At 36.8% G+C, this 22,934-nt stretch overlaps 1 protein-coding gene and 2 non-coding genes across 15 annotated transcripts; 2 read left to right on the plus strand and 1 right to left on the minus strand.

The window, feature by feature from the left end:
• The first annotated feature begins 2,058 nt into the window (after positions 1-2,058).
• Positions 2,059-2,162, plus strand: LOC112713442 (small nucleolar RNA R71). The gene has a single exon (XR_003158415.1). It is a non-coding gene; the product is annotated as a small nucleolar RNA R71 (small nucleolar RNA).
• Positions 2,163-6,354: 4,192 nt separating this feature from the next.
• Positions 6,355-6,462, minus strand: LOC112713396 (small nucleolar RNA R71). The gene has a single exon (XR_003158368.1). It is a non-coding gene; the product is annotated as a small nucleolar RNA R71 (small nucleolar RNA).
• Positions 6,463-18,276: 11,814 nt separating this feature from the next.
• LOC140175302 (protein IWS1 homolog 1-like) lies at positions 18,277-22,825 on the plus strand. Of its 13 annotated transcripts, none has more exons than XM_072202789.1 (10): positions 18,277-18,792; positions 19,344-19,673; positions 19,867-19,957; positions 20,037-20,099; positions 20,199-20,349; positions 20,688-20,736; positions 21,156-21,239; positions 22,045-22,124; positions 22,295-22,436; positions 22,577-22,825. In XM_072202789.1, the coding sequence occupies exons 2-7, from the start codon at positions 19,670-19,672 to the stop codon at positions 21,167-21,169; spliced, it is 372 nt and encodes a 123-aa protein (XP_072058890.1). In that variant the 5' UTR covers positions 18,277-18,792; positions 19,344-19,669; the 3' UTR covers positions 21,170-21,239; positions 22,045-22,124; positions 22,295-22,436; positions 22,577-22,825. The 13 variants fall into 13 exon arrangements, with proteins under 13 accessions (XP_072058890.1, XP_072058891.1, XP_072058893.1 ...); XM_072202790.1 differs by having other exon boundaries at positions 18,287-18,792; positions 18,982-19,673; XM_072202792.1 differs by having other exon boundaries at positions 18,288-18,792; positions 22,274-22,436.
• Positions 22,826-22,934: the final 109 nt, after the last annotated feature.

Raw genomic sequence — 22,934 nt, forward strand, 5'->3', positions numbered from 1 at the left:
CAGTTCTGGCGTTTTACGCTAGAAAAGGGTCTTTGGTGGGTGTTTTAAACGCCAGTTTGGGCCATTAAATCTCAGGCAAAGTATAAACTATTATACATTTTTGGAAAGCCAAAGATGTCTACTTTCCAACGCAATTAAGAGTGCGCCAATTGGGCTTCTGTAGCTCCAAAAAATCCATTTCAAGTGCAGGGAGGTCAGAGTCCAACAGCATCTTCAGTCCTTTCTCAGCCTCTGAATCAGACTTTTGTTCAGGTCCCTCAATTTCAGCCAGAAAATACCTAAAATCACAGAAAAATATACAAACTCATAGTAAAGTACAGAAATGTGATTTTTGCATAAAAACTGATAAAAATATAATAAAAAGTGAGTAAAACATGCTAAAACTATGTGAAAATACTACCAAAAAGCGTATAATTTATCCGCTCATAAGCTTCACAGGTGCTCAGAGCATGATTGTGGCCTCCCAACACCAAACTTAGAGTTTGAATGTGGGGGCTTTGCTTGACTCTGCATGGAGAGAATTGAATGAAGCTTTTCATGCTTCTTCCCCATGTTTACAGAAGAAGATCCTTGTGCCTTAAACATAAGGTAGTCCTCATTCACTTGAAGGACTAGCTCTCCTCTGTTTACATCAATCACAGCCTTTGCTGTGGCTAGGAAGGGTCTTCTAAGGATGATGGATTCATCCTCATCCTTCCCAGTGTCTAGGATTATGAAATCAACAGGGATGTAAAGGCCTTCAACCTTTACCAAGACATCCTCTACAAGTCCATAAGCCTGTTTCTTTGATTTGTCTGCCATCTCCAGTGAGATTCTTGCTGCTTGTACCTCAAAGATCCCTAGTTTCTCCATTACAAAGAGTGGCATGAGGTTGATACTTGATCCTAGGTCACACAGAGCCTTTTCAAAGGTCATGGTGCCTATGGTGCAAGGTATCAAGAACCTTTCGGATCCTCTTTCTTTTGAGGTAACTTAAGTTGAACCAATGCAATTAGTTCATTGATGAGCAATGGAGGTTCATCCTCCCTAGTCTCATTACCAAATAATTTGGCATTCAGCTTCATGATTGCTCCTAGATATTGAGCAACTTGCTCTTCAGTAACATTTTCGTCCTCTTCAGAGGAAGAATATTTGTCAGAGCTCATGAATGGTAATAGTAAGTTCAGTGGAATCTCTATGGTCTCTAGATGAGCCTCAGATTCCTGTGGATCCTCAATAGGGGACTCCTTGTAGTCCAATGGACGTCCCATGAGGTCTTCCTTATTGTGAATCATGTCCTCCTCCTCTTCTATAGGTTCGGTCATTTTGGTTGTATTAATGGCCTTGCACTCTCTTTTTGGATTCTCTTCTGCATTGCTTGGAAGAGTACTAGGAGGAGTTTCAGTGATTCTTTTACTTAGCTGACCCACTTGTGCCTCCAAATTTCTTATGGAGGACCATGCCTCAGTCATGAAACTGAGGGTGGTCTTAGATAGATCAGAGACTATGTTTGCTAAGCTAGAGAGGCTTTGCTCAGAATTCTCTGTCTGTTGCTGAGAAGATGATGGGAAAGGCTTGCTACTGCCAAACCTGTTTCTCCTACCATTATTGTTGTTGAAGCTTTATTGAGGCTTCTGTTGATCCTTCCATGAGAAATTTGGGTGATTCCTCGATGAAGGATTATAGGTGTTTCCATAGGAATCTCCCATGTAATTCACCTCTTCCATTGCAGGATTCTCAGGGTCATAAGCCTCTCCTTCAGAGGATGCCTCTTTAGCTTGCAATCTAGTCAGACTTTGAGAAATCATATTGACTTGCTGAGTCAATATTTTGGTCTGAGCCAATATGGCATTCAGAGTATCAATCTCAAGAACTCTTTTCTTCTGAGTCACCCAATTATTCATAGGATTTCTCTCAGAAGTGTACATGAACTGGTTATTTGCAACCATTTCAATGAGTTCCTAGGCTTCTGCAGGCATTTTCAAATAAAGAGATCCACCAGTAGAGTGATCCAATGACATCTTGGATAACTCAGACAGACCATCATAGAATATACATATGATGCTCCATTCTGGAAACATGTCAGAAGGACACCTTTTGGTTAATTGCTTGTATCTTTCCCAAGCTTCATGGAGGGATTCACCTTCCTTATGTCTGAAGGTTTGGACATCCACTCTGAGTTTACTCATCTTTTGAGGTGGAAAGAATTTGTTAAGAAAGCATTGACCAGCTTGTCCCAAGAGTTCAGACTTTCTCTAGGTTGTGAGTCCAACCATGTCCTAGCTCTGTCTCTCACAGCAAAGGGGAAAAGCATAAGTCTGTAGACCTCGGAATCAACCCCATTGGTCTTAACAGTATCACATATCTGCAAGAATTTAGATAAGAACTGATGATGATCTTCTGATGGAAGTCCATAAAACTTGCAGTTATGCTGCATTAGAGAAATTAATTGAGGCTTAAGCTCAAAGTTGTTTGCTCCAATGGTAGGAATTGAGATGCTTTTTCCATTGAAGTTGGAAGTTGGTGCAGTATAGTCACCAAGCATCTTTCTTACACCTCCGCTATTGTTATTGGGTTCGGCCATGTCTTCTTCTTTTTTGAAAATTTCTATCAGGTTTTCTCCAGAGTGTTGTGCTTTAGCTTCTTGATGAGCGGATAATTTATACGCTTTTTGGCATTGTTTTTAGGTAGTTTTTAGTAGGATCTAGCTACTTTTAGGGATGTTTTTATTAGTTTTTATGCAAAATTCACATTTCTGGACTTTACTATGAGTTTGTGTGTTTTTCTGTGATTTCAGGTATTTTCTTTCTGAAATTGAGGGACCTGAGCAAAAATATTATTCAGGCTGACAAAGGACTACTGATGCTGTTGGATTCTGACCTCCTTGCACTCAAAATGGATTTTTTGGAGCTACAGAACTCCAAATGGCACGCTCGCAATGGCGTTGGAAGGTAGACATCCAGGGCTTTCCAGAAATATATAATGGTCCATACTTTATTTGAGCTTAGATGATGCAAACTGACGTTCAATGCCAGTTCCATGCTGCATTCTGGAGTAAAATGCCAAAAGCACATCACAAACCAGAGTTAAACACCAAACAGACGTTACAACTTGGTGTTTAACTCCAAGAGAAGCCTCTACACATGTAAAGCTCAAGCTCAGCCCAAGCACACACTAAGTGGGCCCCGGAAGTGGATTTCTGCATCAATCACTTATCTTTGTAACCCTAGTAGCTAGTTTTAGTATAAATAGAACTTTTTACTATTGTACTGGTGTCTTTTTGACCACATCTTTGGTCTCAGTTTTAATCAGTTGTTCATCTTAGGAGACTATTGATCATTCAGGGGGGCTGGCCATTTGGCAATTCCTGGACCTTCATCACTTATGTATTTTCAACGGTGGAGTTTCTACACACCATAGATTAAGGTGTAGAGCTCTGCTGTACCTCGAGTTTTAATGCAATTACTACTATTTTCTATTCAATTCAGCTTATTCTTGTTCTAAGATATTCGTTGTACTTCAACCTGATGAATGTGATGATCTGTGACACTCATCATCATCCGTCCTTATAAACGCGTGCTTGACAACCACTTCCGTTCTATCTTAGACCGAGCGCATATCTCTTGGATTCCTTGATCAGAATCTTTGTGGTATAAGCTAGAATTATTGGCGACCATTCTTGAGAATTTGGAAATTCTAAACCTTGTATGTGGTATTCCGAGTAGGATTCAGGGATTGAATGACTGTGACGAGCTTCGAACTCGCGATTGTTGGGCGTGGTGACAGACGCAAAAGAATTAATGGATTCTATTCTGACATGATCGAGAATCGACAGATGATTAGCTGTGCTGTGACAGAGCATTTGGACCGTTTTCACTGAGAGGATGGGAAGTAGCCATTGACAACGGTGATTCCCTACATACATCTTGCCATGAAAAGGAGTAAGAAGGATTGAGGAAGGCAATAGGAAAGCAGAGATTCAACAGGGACAAAGCATCTCCATACACTTATCTGAAATTCCCACCAATGATTTACATAAGTATCTCTATCATTATTTTATGCTTTATTTATTATTATTTTTGAAAACCTTTATAACCATTATAATCTGACTGACTGAGATTTACAAGGTAACCATAGCTTGCTCCATACTAACAATCTCCGTGGGATCGACCCTTACTCACGTAAGGTTTATTACTTGGACGACCCAGTGCACTTGCTGGTTAGTTGTGCAAAGTTGTCAAGAATGTGAGTGAACCATAGTAGTGTGCACCAAGTTTTTGGAGACATTACTAAGAATTGTTCGAGTTATAAAAAGTGTAAATCACAATTTTGCCTATCAAGTTTTTGGCGCCGTTGTCGGGGATTGTTCGAATTTGGACAACTGACAGTTCATCTTGTTGCTTAGATTAGGTAATTTTCTTTTCAAAAAATTTTTCAAAAATCTTTCAAAAATTTTTCTTTGTTTTCGTTTTTCCAAAAATTAATTTTCGAAAAAAATACAAAACAATTATAAAATCAAAAAAACCAAAAATATTTTGTGTTTCTTGTTTGAGTCTAGTGTCAATTTTTAAGTTTGGTGTCAATTGCATGTTTTTAAAAATTTATGCATTTTTCGAAAAATTCATGCATTGCATTCTTCATGATCTTCAAGTTGTTCTTGACAAGTTTTCTTGTTTGATTTTTAAATTTTCTTGTTTTGTGTCTTTTGTTGTTTTTCATATGCATTTTTGCATTCATGGTGTTTAAGCATTAAAAATTTCTAAGTTTGGTGTCTTGCATGTTTTTCTTTTCTTGAAAATTTTTCAAAAATAAGTCTTGATCTTCAAAGTGTTCTTGGTGTTCATCTTGACATTCATAGTGTTCTTGCATGCATCATGTGTTTTGATTCATAATTTTCATGTTGTGAGTCATTTTTGTTATTTTTCTCTCTCCTCATTAAAAATTCAAAAATAAAAAATATCTTTTCCTTTTTTCTCATAAATTTCAAAAATTTGAGTTGACTTAGTCAAAAAATTTTAAAACTTAGCTATTTCTTATAAGTCAAGTCAAATTTTCAATTTTAAAAATCCTATCTTTTCAAAATATTTTTCAAAAATCAAATCTTTTTCATTTTTCTTATTATTTTTCGAAAATTTTAAAAAAGTAATTCAAAATCTTTTTCTTAATTTCATTTCAAAATTTTGAAAACTTTACTAACAATTAATGTGATGGATTAAAAAATTTGAAGTTTGTTACTTTCTTGTTAAGAAATGTTCAATCTTTAAACTCTAGAATCATATCTTTTAGTTTCTTGTTAGTCAAGTAATTAATTTTAATTTTAAAAATCAAATCTTTTCCAAAATATATTTTTCAATCATATCTTTTTCAAAATAAATTTCAAAATCTTTTCCAACTTCTTATCTTTTCAAAATTGATTTTCAAATCTTTTTTCAATTAACTAATTGACTTTTTGTTTGTTTCTTATCTTTTTCAAAACCACCTAACTACTTTTCTCTCTAATTTTCGAAAATCATCTCTCTCTTTTTCAAAATTCTTTTAACTAACTAATTGTTTCAAATTTTAATTTTAATTTTATTTCTTCTCTTAATTTTCGAAAATCACTAACTTATTTCTCAAAATTAATTTTCGAATTTCTCTACCTCTCATCTTCTTCTATTTATTTATTTAATTACTAACATTTCTCTTCATCTCAAAAACATTTGAACCCTCTCTTCTCTTCTGTGTTCGAATTTTTCTTCTCTTTCTTCTATTCTTTTCTTCTTCTACTAACATAAAGGAATCTCTATACTGTGACATAGAGGATTCCTCTTCTTTTTCTGTTCTCTTCTTTTTCATATGAGCAGAAGCAGAGACAAGAACATTCTTGTTGAAGCAGATCCGGAACCTGAAAGGACTCTAAAGAAGAAACTAAGAGAAGCTAAAGCTCAACAATCCAGAGAAAACTTTACAGAGAATCTCGAAAAAGAGAGAGACATGGCCGAACCCAATAACAATGGTGGAGGCGCAAGAAGGATGCTTGGTGACTACACTACACCTACTTCCAAGTTTAATGGAAGAAGCATCTCAATCCCTGCCATTGGAGCAAACAATTTTGAGTTGAAATCTCAACTAGTTGCTCTAATGCAACAGAACTGCAAGTTTCATGGACTTTCCTCAGAAGATCTCTACCAATTTTTAACTGAGTTCTTGCAGATCTGTGAGACTGTTAAGACTAATGGAGTAGATCCTGAAGTCTACAGGCTCATGCTTTTCCCTTTTGCTGTAAGAGACAGAGCTAGAACATGGTTGGACTCACAACCTAAAGATAGCCTGGACTCTTGGGATAAGCTGGTCACGGCCTTCTCGGCTAAGTTTTTTCCTCCTTAAAAGCTGAGCAAGCTTAGAGTGGATGTTCAGACCTTCAAACAAAAAGATGGTGAATTCCTCTATGAAGCTTGGGAAAGATATAAGCAGATGACCAAAAGGTGTCCTTCTGACATGCTTTCAGAGTGGACCATTCTGGATATATTCTATTATGGTCTATCTGAGTTCTCTAAGATGTCACTGGACCATTCTACAGGTGGATCCATTCACCTAAAGAAAACGCCTGCAGAAGCTCAAGAACTTATTGACATGGTTGCAAATAACCAATTCATGTACACTTCTGAGAGGAATTCTATGAATAATGGGACACCTCAGAGGAAGGGAGATCTTGAAATTGATGCTCTGAATGCCATATTGGCTCAGAACAAAATGTTGACTTAGCAAGTCAATATGATTTCTCAAAGTCTGAATGGATGGCAAAATGCATCCAACAGTACTAAAGAGGCATCTTTTGAAGAAGAAACTTATGATCCTGAGAACCCTGCAATAGCAGAGGTGAATTACATGGGTGAACCGTATGAAAACACCTATAATTTCTCATGGAGAAATCATCCAAATTTCTCATGGAAGGATCAACAAAAGCCCCAACAAGGCTTTAATAATCGTGGAAGAAATAGGCTCAGCAATAGGAAGTCTTTTCCATCATCTTCTCAGCAACAGACAGAGAATTCTGAGCAGAGCACCTCTAGCTTAGCAAATATAGTCTCTGATATGTCTAAAGCCACTTTAAGTTTCATGAGTGAAACAAGATCCTCCATTAGAAATTTGGAGGCACAAGTGGGCCAGCTGAGTAAGAAAGTCACTGAAACTCCTCCTAGTACTCTCCCAAGCAATACTGAAGAGAATTCAAAAAGAGAGTGCAAGGCCATTAATATTGTCAATATGGCCGAACCTAGAGAGGAAAGGGAAGACGTGAATCCCAATGAGAAAGACCTCATGGGACATCTCCCAGACAAGAAGAAGTTCCCTATTGAGGACCTAGAGGAATCTAAGGGTCACATAGAGACCATATAGATTCCATTAAACCTTCTTCTGCCATTCATGAGCTTTGAAAACTATTCTTCCTCTAAAGAGGATGAAGATGTAACTGGAGAGAAAGTTGCTCAATATCTAGGAGCTATCATGAAGCTGAATGCCAAGTTGTTTGGTAATGAGACTTGGGAAGATGCACCTCCCTTGCTCATTAGTTAACTAGATACATGGGTTCAGCAAACTTTACCTCAAAAGAAACAAGATCCTGGTAAATTCTTAATACCATGTACCATAGGCACCATAACCTTTGAAAAGGCTCTGTGTGACCTGGGGTCAGGCATAAATCTTATGCCACTCTCTGTAATGGAGAAACTAGGGATCTTTGAGGTATAGGCTGCCACATTCTCATTAGAGATGGCAGAAAAGTCAATAAGACAAGCTTATGGAATGGTAGAGGACGTGTTAGTGAAGGTTAAAGGCCTTTACATCCCTGCTGATTTCATAATCTTAGATACTAGGAAGGAGGAAGATAAATGCATCATCCTTGGAAGACCCTTCCTAGCCACAACAGGAGCTGTGATTGATGTTAACAGAGGAGAATTAGTCCTTCAATTGAATAGGGACTACCTTGTGTTTAAGGCCCAAGGCTATCCTTCTGTAAACATAGAAAAGAGGCACGATAAGCTTCTCTCAATACAAAGTCAAACAAAGCCCCCACAATCAAACTCTAAGTTTGGTGTTGGGAGGCCACAACCAAACTCTAAGTTTGGTGTTGAATCCCCACATTCAAACTCTAAGTTTGGTGTTGGGAGGTCCCAACAATGCTCTGAAAATCTGTGAAGCTCCATGAGAGCTCACTATCAAACTATTGACATTAAAGAAGCGCTTATTGGGAGGCAACCCAATTTTTATTTATCTATATTTTTATTGTTCTTTTATGTTTTATTAGGTTTATGATCATGTGGAGTCACAAAACAAATACTAAAATTAAAAATAGAATCAAAAATAGCAAAGGAAATAGCACACCCTGGAGGAAGAGCTTACTGGCGTTTAAACGCCAGTAAGCAGCATCTGGCTGGCGTTTAACGCCAGAACAAAGCATGAAACTGGCGTTGAACGCCAGAAACAAGCAGCAGTTTGGTGTTTAAACGCCAGGATTACACCCTGAGGAGAGTTGGCGTTAAATGCCAGAAATAAGCATGAAAGTGGCATTCAACGGCAGAAACATGCTGCAGATTGGCGTTGAACGCCCAAAACAAGCATTGAGCTGGCATTTAACGCTAGAATCAAGCATCAACCTGGCATTAAATGCCAGGATTGCATGCAGAGGGCGTTCTACACGCCTAATTAGTGCAGGGATGATAAATCCTTGACACCTCAGGATCTATGGACCCCACAGGATCACCTCAGGATCTGTGGACCCCACAGGATCCCCACCTACCTCAACTCACCTTCTCTCTTCTTCACACAATCCAATCTCTCTTCCCCATCACCTCTTCACCACTCACATCCATCCACTCTTCCCCATAAACCCCACATACCTTCAAATTCAAAATTTCTTTCCCACCCAAACCCACCCTAAATGACCAAACCAAACCCCTCTCCCTCCACTATATAAACCCCTCCATCCTTCTTCATTGTCACACAACACCACCCTCTCTTCTCCCCCTTGGCCGAATACACATCTCTCTCCCTCTCCTCCATATTTTCTTCTTCTTCTTCTATTCTTTCTTCTTTTGCTCGAGGGCGAGCAACATTCTAAGTTTGGTGTGGTAAAAGCATAGCTTTTTTGTTTTTCCATAACCACTTATGTCACCTAAGGCTGGAAAAACCTCTAGAAAGAGGAAAGGGAAGACAAAAGCTTCCACCTCCAAGTCATGGGAGATAGAGAGATTCATCTCAAAGGTCCATCAAGACCACTTCTATGAAATTGTGGCCAAGAAGAAGGTGATCCCTGAGGTCCCTTTCATGCTCAAGAAAAATGAGTATCCGGAGATCTGACATGAGATTCAAAGAAGAGGTTGGGAAGTTCTAACCAACCCCATTCAACAAGTCAGAATCTTAATGGTTCAAGAGTTCTATGCTAATGCATGGATCACTAGGAACCATGATCAAAGTATGAACCCGAATCCAAAGAATTATCTTACAATGGTTCGGGGAAAATGCTTAGATTTCAGTCCGGAAAATGTAAGGTTGGCATTCAACTTGCCTATGATGCAAGAAGATGCACGCCCCTACACTAGAAGGGTCAACTTTGATCAAAGGTTGGACCAAGTCCTTATGGACATATGTGTTGAAGGAGCTCAATGGAAAAGAGACTCTAAAGGCAAGCCGGTTTAATTGAGAAGACTGGACCTTAAGCCTGTGGCTAGAGGATGGTTGGAGTTCATCCAACGCTCCATCATCCCCACTAGCAACCGATCCGAAGTTACTGTGGATCGAGCCATCATGATCCATAGCATCATGATTGGAGAGGAAGTAGAAGTTCATGAAGTCATCTCTCTAGAACTCTACAAAGTAGCCGAAAAGCCCTCCACCTTGGCAAGGCTAGCTTTTCCTCATCTCATTCGCCATCTATGCTACTCAGCTGGAGTTATCATAGAAGAAGACATCTTCATTGAAGAGGACAAGCCCATCACTAAGAAAAGAATGGAGCAAACAAGAGAGCCCATTCATGGATCTCAAGAGACACACGAGGAAGCTCATTATCAAGGAATCCCTGAGATGCCTCAAGGGATGCATTTTCCTCCAAAAAACTATTGGGAACAACTCAACACTTCTCTAGAAGACTTGAGTTATAACATGGACCAATTAAGGGTGGAGCACCAAGAGCACTCCATCATTCTCCATGAGATTAGAGAAGATCAAAGAGCTATGAGGGAGGAGCAACAAAGGCAAGGAAGAGACATAGAGGAGCTCAAGGACATTATTGGTCCTTCAAGAAGAAGACACCACCATCACTAAGGTGGACTCATTCCTTGTTCTTATTTCTCTATTTTTCATTTTTTATGCTATATGTTTGTCTATGTTTGTGTCTTTACTACATGATCATTAGTATTTAGTAACTATGTCTTAAGGCTATGAATAATTCCATGAATCCTTCACCTTTCTTAAATGAAAAATGTTTTTAATACAAAAGAACAAGAACTACATGAGTTTCGAATTCATCCTTGAAATTAGTTTAATTATATTGATGTGGTGACAATACTTTTTGTTTTCTTAATGAATGCTTGAACAGTGCATATTTTTTATCTTGTTGTTTATGAATGTTAAAATTGTTGGCTCTTGAAAGAATGATGAAAAAGAGAAATATTATTGATGATCTGAAAAATTAAAAAATTGATTATTGAAGCAAGAAAAAGCAGTGAAAAACAAAGCCTGCGAAAAAAGAAAAAAATTGGCAAATATATATATATAAGAAAAAGAAAAAGCAAGTAGAAAAAGCCAATAGCCCTTAAAACCAAAAGGCAAGGGTAAAAAAGATCCAAGGCTTTGAGCATCAATGGATAGGAGGGCCCAAGGAAATAAAATCCAGGCCGAAGCGGCTAAATTAAGCTGTCCCTAACCATGTGCTTGTGGCATGCAAGTCCAAGTGAAAAGCTTGAGACTGTGTGGTTAAAGTCGTGATCCAAAGCAGAAAGAGTGTGCTTAAGAGCTCTGGACACCTCTAACTGGGGACTTTAGCAAAGTTGAGTCACAATCTGAAAAGGTTCACCCAGTCATGTGTCTGTGGCATTTATCTATCCGGTGGTAATACTGGAAAACAAAGTGGTTAGGGCCACGACCAAGACTCATAAAAGTAGCTATGTTCAAGAATCAACATACTTAACTAGGAGAATTAATAACACTATCTGAATTCTGAATTCCTAGAGATGCCAACCATTCTAAACTTCAAAGGATAAAGTGAGATGCCAAAACTGTTCAGAAGCAAAAAGCTATAAGTCCCGCTCATCTAGTTAGAACTAATATTTATTGATATTTTGAGATTTATAGTATATTCTCTTCTTTTTATCCTATTTGATTTTCAGTTGCTTGGGGACAAGCAACAATTTAAGTTTGGTGTTGTGATGAGTGGATAATTTATACGCTTTTTGTCATTGTTTTTAGGTAGTTTTTAGTAGGATCTAGCTACTTTTAGGGATGTTTTTATTAGTTTTTATGCAAAATTCACATTTCTGGACTTTACTATGAGTTTGTGTGTTTTTCTGTGATTTCAGATATTTTCTGGCTGAAATTGATGGACCTGAGCAAAAATCTAATTCAGGCTGACAAAGGACTGCTGATGTTGTTGGATTCTGACCTCCCTGCACTCAAAATGGATTTTCTGGAGCTACAGAACTCCAAATGGAACGCTCTCAACGGCGTTGAAAGGTAGACATCCAGGGCTTTCCAGAAATATATAATGGTCCATACTTTATTCGAGCTTAGACGACACAAACTGGCGTTCAACGCCAGTTCCATGCTGCATTCTGGAGTAAAACGCCAAAAACACGTCACAAACCAGAGTTAAACGCCAAACAGACGTTACAACTTGGTGTTTAACTCCAAGAGAAGCCTTTTCACATGTAAAGCTCAAGCTCAGCCCAAGCACACACCAAGTGGGCCCCGGAAGTGGATTTCTGCATCAATCACTTATCTCTGTAACCCTAGTAGCTAGTTTTAGTATAAATAGAACTTTTTACTATTGTACTGGTGTCTTTTTTACCACATCTTTGGTCTCAGTTTTAATCAGTTGTTTATCTTAGGAGACTTTTGATCATTCAGGGGGGCTGGCCATTCGGCCATGCCTGGACCTTCATCACTTATGTATTTTCAACGGTGGAGTTTCTACACACCATAGATTAAGGTGTGGAGCTCTGCTGTACCTCGAGTTTTAATGCAATTACTACTATTTTCTATTCAATTCAGCTTATTCTTGTTCTAAGATATTCATTGTACTTCAACCTGATGGATGTGATGATCCGTGACACTCATCATCATCCATCCTTATGAACGCATGCTTGACAACCACTTCCGTTCTATCTTAGACCGAGCGCATATCTCTTGGATTCCTTGATCAGAATCTTCGTGGTATAAGCTAGAATTATTGGCGGCCATTCTTGAGAATCCGGAAAGTCTAAACCTTGTATGTGGTATTCCGAGTAGGATTCAGGAATTGAATGACTGTGACGAGCTTTAAACTCGCGATTGTTGGGCGTGGTGACAGACGCAAAAGAATCAATGGATTCTATTCTGACATGATCGAGAACCAACAGATGATTAGCTGTGCTGTGACAGAGCATTTGAACCATTTTCACTGAGAGGATGGGAAGTAGCCATTGACAACGGTGATGCCCTACATACAGCTTGCCATGGAAAGGAGTAAGAAGGATTGAAGGAAGGCAGTAGGAAAGCAGAGATTCAACAGGGACAAAGCATCTCCATACACTTATCTGAAATTTCCACCAATGATTTACATAAGTATCTCTATCATTATTTTATGCTTTATTTATTATTATTTTCAAAAACCTTTATAACCATTATAATCTGCCTGACTGAGATTTACAAGGTGACCATAGCTTGCTCCATACCAACAATCTCCGTGTGATTTACCCTTACTCACGTAAGGTTTATTACTTGGATGACCCAGTGCACTTGCTGGTTAGTTGTGCGAAGTTTTGAAGAATGTGAGTGAACCATAGTAGTGTGCACCAAGTTTTTGAAGCCATTACTAAGAATTGTTCGAGTTATAAAAAGTGTAAATCACAATTTTGCCTATCACTTCTCTTAGCTTCCTCTTTAGAGTCCTTTCAGGGTCAAGATCAGCTTCAACAAGAATGTCTTTATCCTTGTTCCTGCTCATATGAAAAAGAAGAGAATAGAAAAGAAGAGGATTCCTCTATGTCACAATATAGAGATTCCTTTATGTGAGTAGAAGAAGAAAAGAATAGAAGAATGAGGTAGAGGGAGAATGAGAAGAATTCGAACACAGAGGGAGAGAGAGGGTTCGAATTATGAGTAAAAGAGAAGTGTTAGTAGATAGATAAAATAAATAGAAAGAGATGAGAGAGAGAGAGAGAGAGGGAATTCGAATATTAAATAAAAGAAAAAGGAAAAATATTTTTTTATTTTAAAAATTAGTTAGTATTCGAAAATTAAGAAAAGGAATAAAATAAAATTAGAGTTTGAAACAATTAGTTAATTAAAAAGGTTTTTGAAAAAGAGGAAGGTGATTTTCGAAAATGAGAAGTAAAAAATTAGTTAGGTGGTTTTGAAAAAGATAAGAAATAGTAAGTTTTGAAAAGATAAGAAGTTAGAAAAAGATTTTGAAATTAAAATTTGAAAAAGATATGATTTGAAAAAGATTTGATTTTAAAATTGATGACTTGACTAACAAGAAATTAAAAGATATGATTCTAAAATTTAAAGATTGAACCTTTTTTAACAAGAAAGTAACAAACCTGAAATTTTTTGAATCAAATCATTAAATGTTAGTAAAGTTTTCGAAAATATGAGATGAAAATAAGAAAAAGATTTTGAAAATCAATTTTAAAATTTTTGAAAATATTAAGAAGAAAAATGAAAAAGATTTGATTTTTGAAAAAAGATTTGAAAAGATAGAATTTTTTAAATTGAAATTTTGATTTGACTAACAAGAAACAACTAAATTTTAAAATTTTTTGACTAAGTCAACCCAAAATTTCGAAATTTATGAGTAAGATAAGGAAAAGATTTTTTTATTTTTGAATTTTAATGAAGAAAGAGAAAAACAACAAAATGACTCAATACATAAAAATTTAAGATCAAAACAAAGAAAACATGCAAGAACACTTTGAATGTCAAGATGAACACCAAGAACACTTTGAAGATCATGATGAACATCAAGAACTTATTTTTTGAAAAATTTTTAAGAAAAAAAACACATACAAGACACCAAACTTAGAAATTTTTAAACTTTTGACTCTAAAAAATTCGAAAATGCATATGAAAAACAAGAAAAGACACAAAACAAGAAAATCACAAGATCAAACAAAGACAATCATCAAAAACAACTTGAAGATAAAAAATAACATATGCATGAGTTTTCGAAAAGTGCTAGAAAAATAAAAACATGCACTTGACACCAAACTTGAATTTTGACTCTAGACTCAAACAAGAAACACAAATTTTTTTTTGTTTTTATGATTTTATTAAATATATTTTTTTAAATTTTCGAAAATTAGAAAAAAAATTTTGAAAGATTTTTGAAAAATTTTTGAAAATAGAACAAGAAGAAAATTACCTAATCTAAGCAACAAGATGAACCGTCAGTTGTCCAAACTCGAACAATTCCCGGCAACGGCACCAAAAAATTGGTACACAAAATCGTGAGTTCACACTTCTCTCACAACTCCGCGCAGCTGACCAGCAAGTGCACTGGGTCGTCCAAGTAATACCTTACGTGAGTAAGGGTCGATCCCACGGAGATTGTCGGCTTGAAGCAAGCTATGGTCATCTTATAAATCTCAGTCAGGCGGATTCAAATGGTTATGATGTTTTGATAATTAAAAGAGAAATAAAACATAAAATAGGATAGAGATACTTATGCAATTCATTGGTAGGAATTTCAGATAAGCGTATGGAGATGCTTTGTTCCCTCTGAGCCTCTGCTTTCCTATTGTCCTTATCCAATCATGCGTACTCCCTTCCATGGCAAGCTGTATGTTGGTGGATCACCGTTGTCAATGGCTACCATCCGTCCTCTCAGTGAAAACATATCCGCTACGGTTTCCCGCATGGCTAATCAGCTATCGGTTCTCGATCGTGTCGAAATAAGATCTATTGATCCTTTTGCACACTGTCAATGCGCCCAACAGTCATGAGTTTAAAGCTCGTCACAGTCATCCCATCCCAGATCCTACTCGAAATACCACAAACAAGGTTTAGACTTTTCAAATCTCAAGAATGCTGCCAATTGATTCTAGCTTATACCACGAAAACTCTAATCTCACGGAATGGAAGGCTCTGTTGTCAGGAGAGGCAACCATGCATCGTAAACCAGGAGCCCAAGAGATACACACTCAAGCTCTTGCAGATAGAACGGAGGTGGTTGTCAGGCACGTGTTCATAAGGGAGGATGATGATAAGTGTCACGGATCATCACATCCATCAGGTTAAAGTACGAGTGAATATCTTATAACAAGAATAAGTGTGAATTGAATAGAAAAACAATAGTACTTTGCATTAATTTATGAGGAACAGCAGAGCTCCACACCTTAATCTATGAGGTGTAGAAACTCCACCGTTGAAAATACATAAGTGATGAAGCTCCAGGTATGGCCGAATGGCCAGCCCCAAAACGTGATCAAGAGATCAAAAGTGATCCAAAGATAGTCTCAAAAATGATCTAAAGATATGAATACAATAGTAAAAAGTGCTATTTATACTAAACTAGTAAACTAGGTTTACAGAAAATGTGTAACTAAGTGTAGATAGTGCAGAAATCCACATCCGGGGCCCACTTGGTGTGTGTTTGGGCTGAGCATTGAAGCTTTCAGGTGCATAGGCTCTTCTTGGAGTTTAAACACCAGTTTTGGTGCCAGTTTGGGCGTTTAACTCCAGCTTTGGTGCCAGTTCTGGCGTTTTACGCCAGAAAATTGTCTCTGGTGGGCGTTTGGACGCCAGTTTGGGCCATCAAATATCGAGCAAAGTATGGACTATTATATGTTGCTGGAAAGCCCAAGATGTCTACTTTCCAACGCAATTGAGAGAGTGCCAATTGGGCTTCTGTAACTCCAGAAAATCCACTTCGAGTGCAGGAAAGTCAGAATCCAACAACATCTTCAGTCCTTTCTCAGCCTCTGAATCAGATTTTTGTTCAAGTCCCTCAATTTCAGCGAGAAAATACCTGAAATCATGAAAAAACACACAAACTCTTAGTAAAATCCATATATAAATGTGATTTTTGCATAAAAATTAATAAAAATATACTAAAAAGTAACTAAAACATATTAAAAACTATGTAAAAATAATGTCAAAAAGCGTATAAATTATCCGTTCATCAGGCACAAAAAAGCATGTTTTCATAATCAAGCATAATTTAGGAGGAAAGCTCAAAAGCATGCTATTTAATGGAATAAGTGTAGGTTTATATGATGAAATCCACTCAATTCTAACAAAAAATTATCATAAAATATGGACTCATCAATGATAACCTCGCCACCTCCACATTCTTCACACTTTCATGGGATTCGGAATGCACAACTATATCTAAACACTTTGACGTCCTGCACATCGCAAATAGAAAATAAAAATTCAATCTAAAAAATTTCACATTACCACAACTTCAATACTAGTGTACATATCATATAGTTAAATTGTAACAACAATTATTAGTATATGTAGTTACTTGCTACCCAATGCGTTGCGAACATAGTTTTCTTTATTGTTCATAGGACTAGGTGCTTCACAATTTGCAACAACCTTCTCTTGGAGCTCATGATTACACACACAAAATCCTTCAGCTCAATATAATACAGTAGAAAAGGACTTATTTAAACACATCTAAAATTACACAATGACACACAAGAAATTACTTGCACACATCCAACATCATACAAATAAAATTAAAAATTAAAAATTAAATGTCATATATCAATTTATTATTCGCCGATATTTTTTATTACTTATTTGAATACTAGTATTTATTTATTTCGGTTTTTCATTACTCATTTGAACTTTCAATTTTATTCATTTCAATAGTGTACATATCGTATAGTTAAATTATAACAGCAATAATTAGTATATGTACTTACTTTTTACCCAATACATTAATAACAGAGTTTTCTTCATTGTTCATAGGATTAGGTACTTCATAATCAGCAACAACTTCCTCTTAGAGCTCATGACAACACACACCAAGTCATTCAACTCAATATAATATAATAAACAATGGCACTCATCCAAATCTAGCTACAAAAGGAAGGAATATAAATCTAATTCTAAACTATATCAACATTCAAATTTGTCTATCTTGATGATCTTTATACCATTGAACACTCTATCTAGAGGAGAGGCAACATTCATTTTTGTCGAGGATGTTGAGCTTGGGTTCTTTCTATGACACCAATCTCCATCGCTTGTGTCAGTCTCAGTCAAAAGTTCTCCTTCGTCTAATTTCTCAACAATTTATTTTGGCTTTTTTCTTGTTCGTTCCTTAGTCTAAGGTATAACTTGTGCACCCCGCATTTATCAGGGGTTTTCTTCCGTGATTCAAGACGTTGCCCTTTTTTCTTTTAGATTTTTTTAACTCCTCAATATTCTAAATTAGGCCCTGTCAACATTATTCGCAACTCTCAGGCAAATGTTCATAGTAAAAAAATTAAGTACATTCACATATGCATCTATACCGATTCCCGAACTTGTTCTTTCTTTACTACTTGTTTAAGTGCAGCAATAGTCCATTCCCTCATCCATGGTTTAAGGCTGCTACCTAGGGTCCCCTTGTTTGTTAGTATGCAAGTAAAGTATTTGCCACAAAAACATATGAGCAAATGAGCACTACTGTTCTAGCGAATATAGATATAACAATTGACACTACAAGAAAAAAGGCCTGTCGGCACTTTTTTTCTTGTTACGCTTTTAAAGCGTACCCAAAAGTGGTCTATGGGCACGCTTTTGGGAGGGTGGCCACTGATTTGTGATTTGGCCACGCTTTTTTTGCATGCTTGAAAAGCGTGGCCATAGAGAGAAATCGGCACGCTTTTATGAGGGTGGCCACTTATTTGAAATTTGGCCACGCTTTTTTATCGCCACGCTTAAAAAGCGTGGCCATAGAGAAAAATGGGCACGCTTTTGAAGCGTGGCAAAATAGTTTCATTATCGTTACATTTTTAAAGCGTGGCCGTTTCCTCTAAATCTTTCGGCACGCTTTATAAGTGTGGCCACAAAATTCCACCAAAAAAAAAAAAAAATCCACCCCTGTTAATTCGAAACAAACAGTTTACACAACAACCCCCTAACAACACTTCTTCCTCTTCGAAACACACCCTCCTCTTCTTTGAAACAATGCCTTAAAAGCGACAACCCTAACACAGAGCTCATCACCCTAACGGCGGCGGCGCTCTTCACCTAACATAGAGCTCATCGCCGGTGCTCTCACTCTCTCCCCCAATAACATTCGTTGGTCAACCTCGTTCCAACCCTCTCTAGCAACCCCTACGTAGGTGCCATCTCTGCCGGTGTTCCCTGCGTCGGTGCTCCTTCCGTCTCTCCTGTAAACACCTATCCCTCCTTCGGCGGTGACTCACTCTGGTAAGGTCTCCCTCGGCGCTCACTCTCTATCGCAAAACCCTCCGTCGACGCTCACTCTCTCTCGCAAACCCTCAATCGTCACTCCTCCCTCCATGGTTCAGCACCCGCCGCGTTGTCGTCACCCTCTCTGAAGTCGTCGCGCCGCCGTCTCCATCTCCTTCACTCGTCGCACCTCCGTCAGCCACGTTCAGCGTTCGCAGCACAGTGGTAAATTATCTGTTCAAAATTTTTCTTGATCTGATTATTTGTTTTTGAAATTGATTTTTTGTTTTGATTTTCTTGGTTCTTCATTTTTTCCTGATTTTTCTAAATTTATATTTTTTGTTCTAATCTGATATTTGGTTTAGGGTTTTTTTTTTCCTAAACTTCTTGACATTTGGTTCTGTTCTGCTACAGCTTTGGTAGTGCTCAGCTGCTGCTATGTGATGCTGAATTGCTACTGCTTTGCCTGTTCTGTTATTCTAGTTTTTCTACATTAACTAGCAGTAGGTTAATCTTTTCATACTTTAAGCATTCACGGTTAGGATTTTGATTTGTTTAATTTCGTTGATTGATATTGATGGTTTGAGTTAATTGTTCCTTTGCTATGTGTGTGGTTTAAGATCCGAGTTGTTGTATGTTTTTATGAAAGAGGATTGAAACTTGTTAAATGAATTAAACTTTGTGTTTAGATTTGTTCTTGCCCCAAGAAACTCTGCTTGTGATAAGTCGTTTTAATTAATAACTCTGCTTGGCGACAATGTGTTTTGAAAGAGCAGGGGACTCCTACTGGAGAAAAAGTCTAAGGCTGCTGGTCTTAGGGAAACTGCAAACCATTTGCGTGATTTGAATCTTGAGGATGCGCACGAAATTCTTAGGCAAGCTGCTGAAATTTTTGAAGGAATAGGAATAATTAATATTGCAGCTCAATGTTTTTCAGATTTGGGGGATCATGAAAAAGCTGGTATAAATTTGAAGTTTAGCTTCTATATCTATGCTTGTCATCTGTTATTAGTTACTTCTCCACATTTTTTCCTCTTCTCTTATCGAAGTCCGACGAAGAAATCAATGTAAATAGAAAACTAGCAAAGGAACTGGTTGACAAATGGGTAAGTAATCTGTGAAACTCTTGCTTCAGCATGTATCATTTATCTTTCCTTAAAAATTATACTGATTCTTGAAGACATTATAATGGTATGCATTTTCTTTTTTTTACAAGCTATCCATTTTCATCCGGGAGTAGTTTTCTTTTTTGGGGACAGATACTTCAAAAAGTACATCATTTTTGCTTTGTAATTGCAGAGCCGACCATATTTAATAAGAGTACACGGTTTGAGGACATGAGAAATGCTGAGGACGACAGGATTCCTTTCAGGAGGCCAACTGTTAAAAAGTGCTCAACCATTCTGATTTAAATTGCTTGTCTTAAGCAATATTTGTCTTATGTATTGCAATATGCTGAATTTCTACAGGCTGGCAAATAAAGCAGCAGGGATAGAATCTAGAGATGGTGATCTTGATTTGGAATTTTCACAGTAAGTCTTGGGCATTAAGATATTACTGGTGGAGCAGTGTGAACTAAGTTGTCACTGATTTGTGTTATAGATGCTAATTGTTCTGAATGTATAATGCAGGCCTAGGTCTGGACAGTCTTCTTCAAGGCAACATGCATCAAGGCCAGAAGCAACACCTTTGGATTTTGTGATCCGTCCCCAGTCTAAAATTGATCCAGAAGAAGTTAGAGTGCGAGCAAAAGCTGCTGCACAAGATCAGCAGAGAATGAAGGTTTGTGCTTTACCTCGGGGTGGGAGTATTTTTTTTTTAAAGCTTTTTATGATTCCCTGAAATTCTTTAAGTTTTCAAGTGTTTGGAGAGTATCTTACAAATGTAGAATACTGAGGAAGTGAATATGTAAAAATAAAAATTGGAAGTAGAGAGATGTAGTTTTTCTCAATATTTACTAAGAGGGAATAAAACTGATCTGCGTAAATGATATTTGGACTGGTATATAGGAAGGGTTGAAATAAGTTGTCATGTCATTGTCTACATGTGATCATAAATCTTTTTTCCTGTAAATTACTTGATGTACAAAGCTCTGACATAGCTCTTCGAAAACATTTCAGCCTTTCCCAGTTGAGCAAGCGAAAATTCTATCACTCTCGCATATACCAGGTAATAAGTGATTGCCATTTATTTGTTTACTGTTCTGCACTTCAGTTTCCTTGACATACCACATATAAATCGTCCTGAAAAAACAAGAGCCGAGTACAATGAGAGGCCTATACAGAGTGTTCCCTGTATCTTCCTGTGGAAATATTTGTTGCAATTGTTTGGATAATAAATGTGATTTTAGATCATCGGTTCGATAATGTTGGGGATGCGAATAGAAATATTTTACCAAAAATATGTTTTTGTCCATCAAATGGAAAGTTCTTAATAGAGTATGCTAGCAATTCTATATTTTAGAAAAATATCTCCTCTCTCTCAAAAGAAATCAAAATATGTAATTAAATGCTCTTTAATGGTTTTTTATGTCGGACAAATATTTTCCTCATTTCCGTTTTCATTTATTTATTTATTTGTCCTTCAAGCCAATGGAACTTGAAGAAGTTCTATCAGAAGGAGATAGTGAGGATGAAGTTGATGATGAAGTTGCTGATTTTGAAGAGCTAAGGGTATGCATGATTATATATATGATCCTTGTTTCAAAATTTATAATCTCTTTTACCTTTTTAAATGTAACTCTTGTGATACAAGAATGGTCTGATAAAGCTTTTGGGTAAAACTTGCATGGCCCTGTGGCTATGAGGCTCAGTAGTTCTTTGTTACTTTTATTATTAACTTCTTGAAACACAAGTGTCTCAAAGGGAGAAAGAAAGAACATAGAAAAGCTGTAAGGAAATATTTTGCCGTTTACCCAAAAACCTACTTAATAGTGTTTACATGTTAGCGGTGTCACTAATTACTTAACCCATAAGAGTCTGCTAATTACTTTATATGCCGTTTCTTAACAAATTGTTGTTTGGATTTACATCAACTGCACTTAAAGGATAAAATATACTCTTTCGTCCCTGAAGTTTTCGAGAAATTTTAAAATGACCCTTAACGTTTCAATTTTGTTCCTCTAATTTCAAATATGTTTCAATTATACCCTTCGGGGTTAAGAGACATATTTGAAACAATAGCGACACAATTGAAACAAATTAAACGTCGATATTTTTTATACTTTTCGAAAACTTCAGGAACAAAAAAAATGTACTTTACCAACACTTAAATTGGATGGTTTAATCGAATTTTAGACCTTGTTAGGAGAGCTTAATTACCATTTGTGATTCTAATTTGACAATTAAATTTCTGCTTGATCATTGTATAGGTTTAGTTTGAGCCTTTGGGATGGGAATATGAAATCTATTGCACCTTTTAGTATTTCTTCATACTATACGTTTTGAAGATTCATTGAAACATTTTGATACCTTGCAGAGGCTTGGTAATTTTGACAATGTGACCAATGCTGAGAAGAAATTCATGCATATGTGGAACTCGTTTATTCGAAAGCAACAGTAAGTTCTTTTCATTTTGACTCTATTCGCTCTCTGTTCGTTGCATCTTCCTTGTTTTGATAAAGGGACAAAACATATAAAAGATGTAATCAATTTCAAGACTGAGATTTTCATAAATTGTGAGCATAATAACCAGCAACATACATCAGCCATGTATCTTGTGTTTACAGGGCTGTTTTAGCTTGGCTTTCTATTATTGCGCACCACAACAAAGACAAGAAGGCAGGGGAGAAACTGATCTCCGTGGTTGATGTTGTGAAGGAACACTGGGCAACTTATGGAAGAAATTTTTTTTCTAGATATGATTATGAGGTAGGTGTCATCATGGCTGCAATTGAAGTTTCATTTGTAACACGATCTTGGCATTTCAGTTTTATCTTTTGATTTTCTTAGTAAAATGAGCATGGTTTAAGTGTAATGGTTTATTTTATAAATCCATCTCCTTCATGTAGGAATGTGAATCTGAAGGTGCCAATAAAATGGTAGCATACCTAAGAGAGACTGCATCAAAGAGCAAGACTGGTGATAAGTTCTAATGATAATTTTGATAGTTCTAATGATCTCCTAAGTTCTAATGATGAACTTATTTTGTCCTAATTCAATTATTAGTTTTGTTAAAGTATTGTAATTTTTTAATTACAATTTTAGCATGTAAATAATTCATGTAAATCAATAAAAAATCAATTTTTTATACCTTCTAATTTTCTCTTTTTTTTAATTCGACAAAGCGTGGCAAAAGATTTTAGCTGGCAAGCCACGCTTTTGAAGTGTGATTGTATGTGAAAGCGTACCGAAAACCAACCTAATCGG

The sequence above is a fragment of the Arachis hypogaea genome, chromosome 9 (genome assembly GCF_003086295.3).
Source record: "Arachis hypogaea cultivar Tifrunner chromosome 9, arahy.Tifrunner.gnm2.J5K5, whole genome shotgun sequence".
NCBI classification, from domain to species: Eukaryota; Viridiplantae; Streptophyta; class Magnoliopsida; order Fabales; family Fabaceae; genus Arachis; species Arachis hypogaea.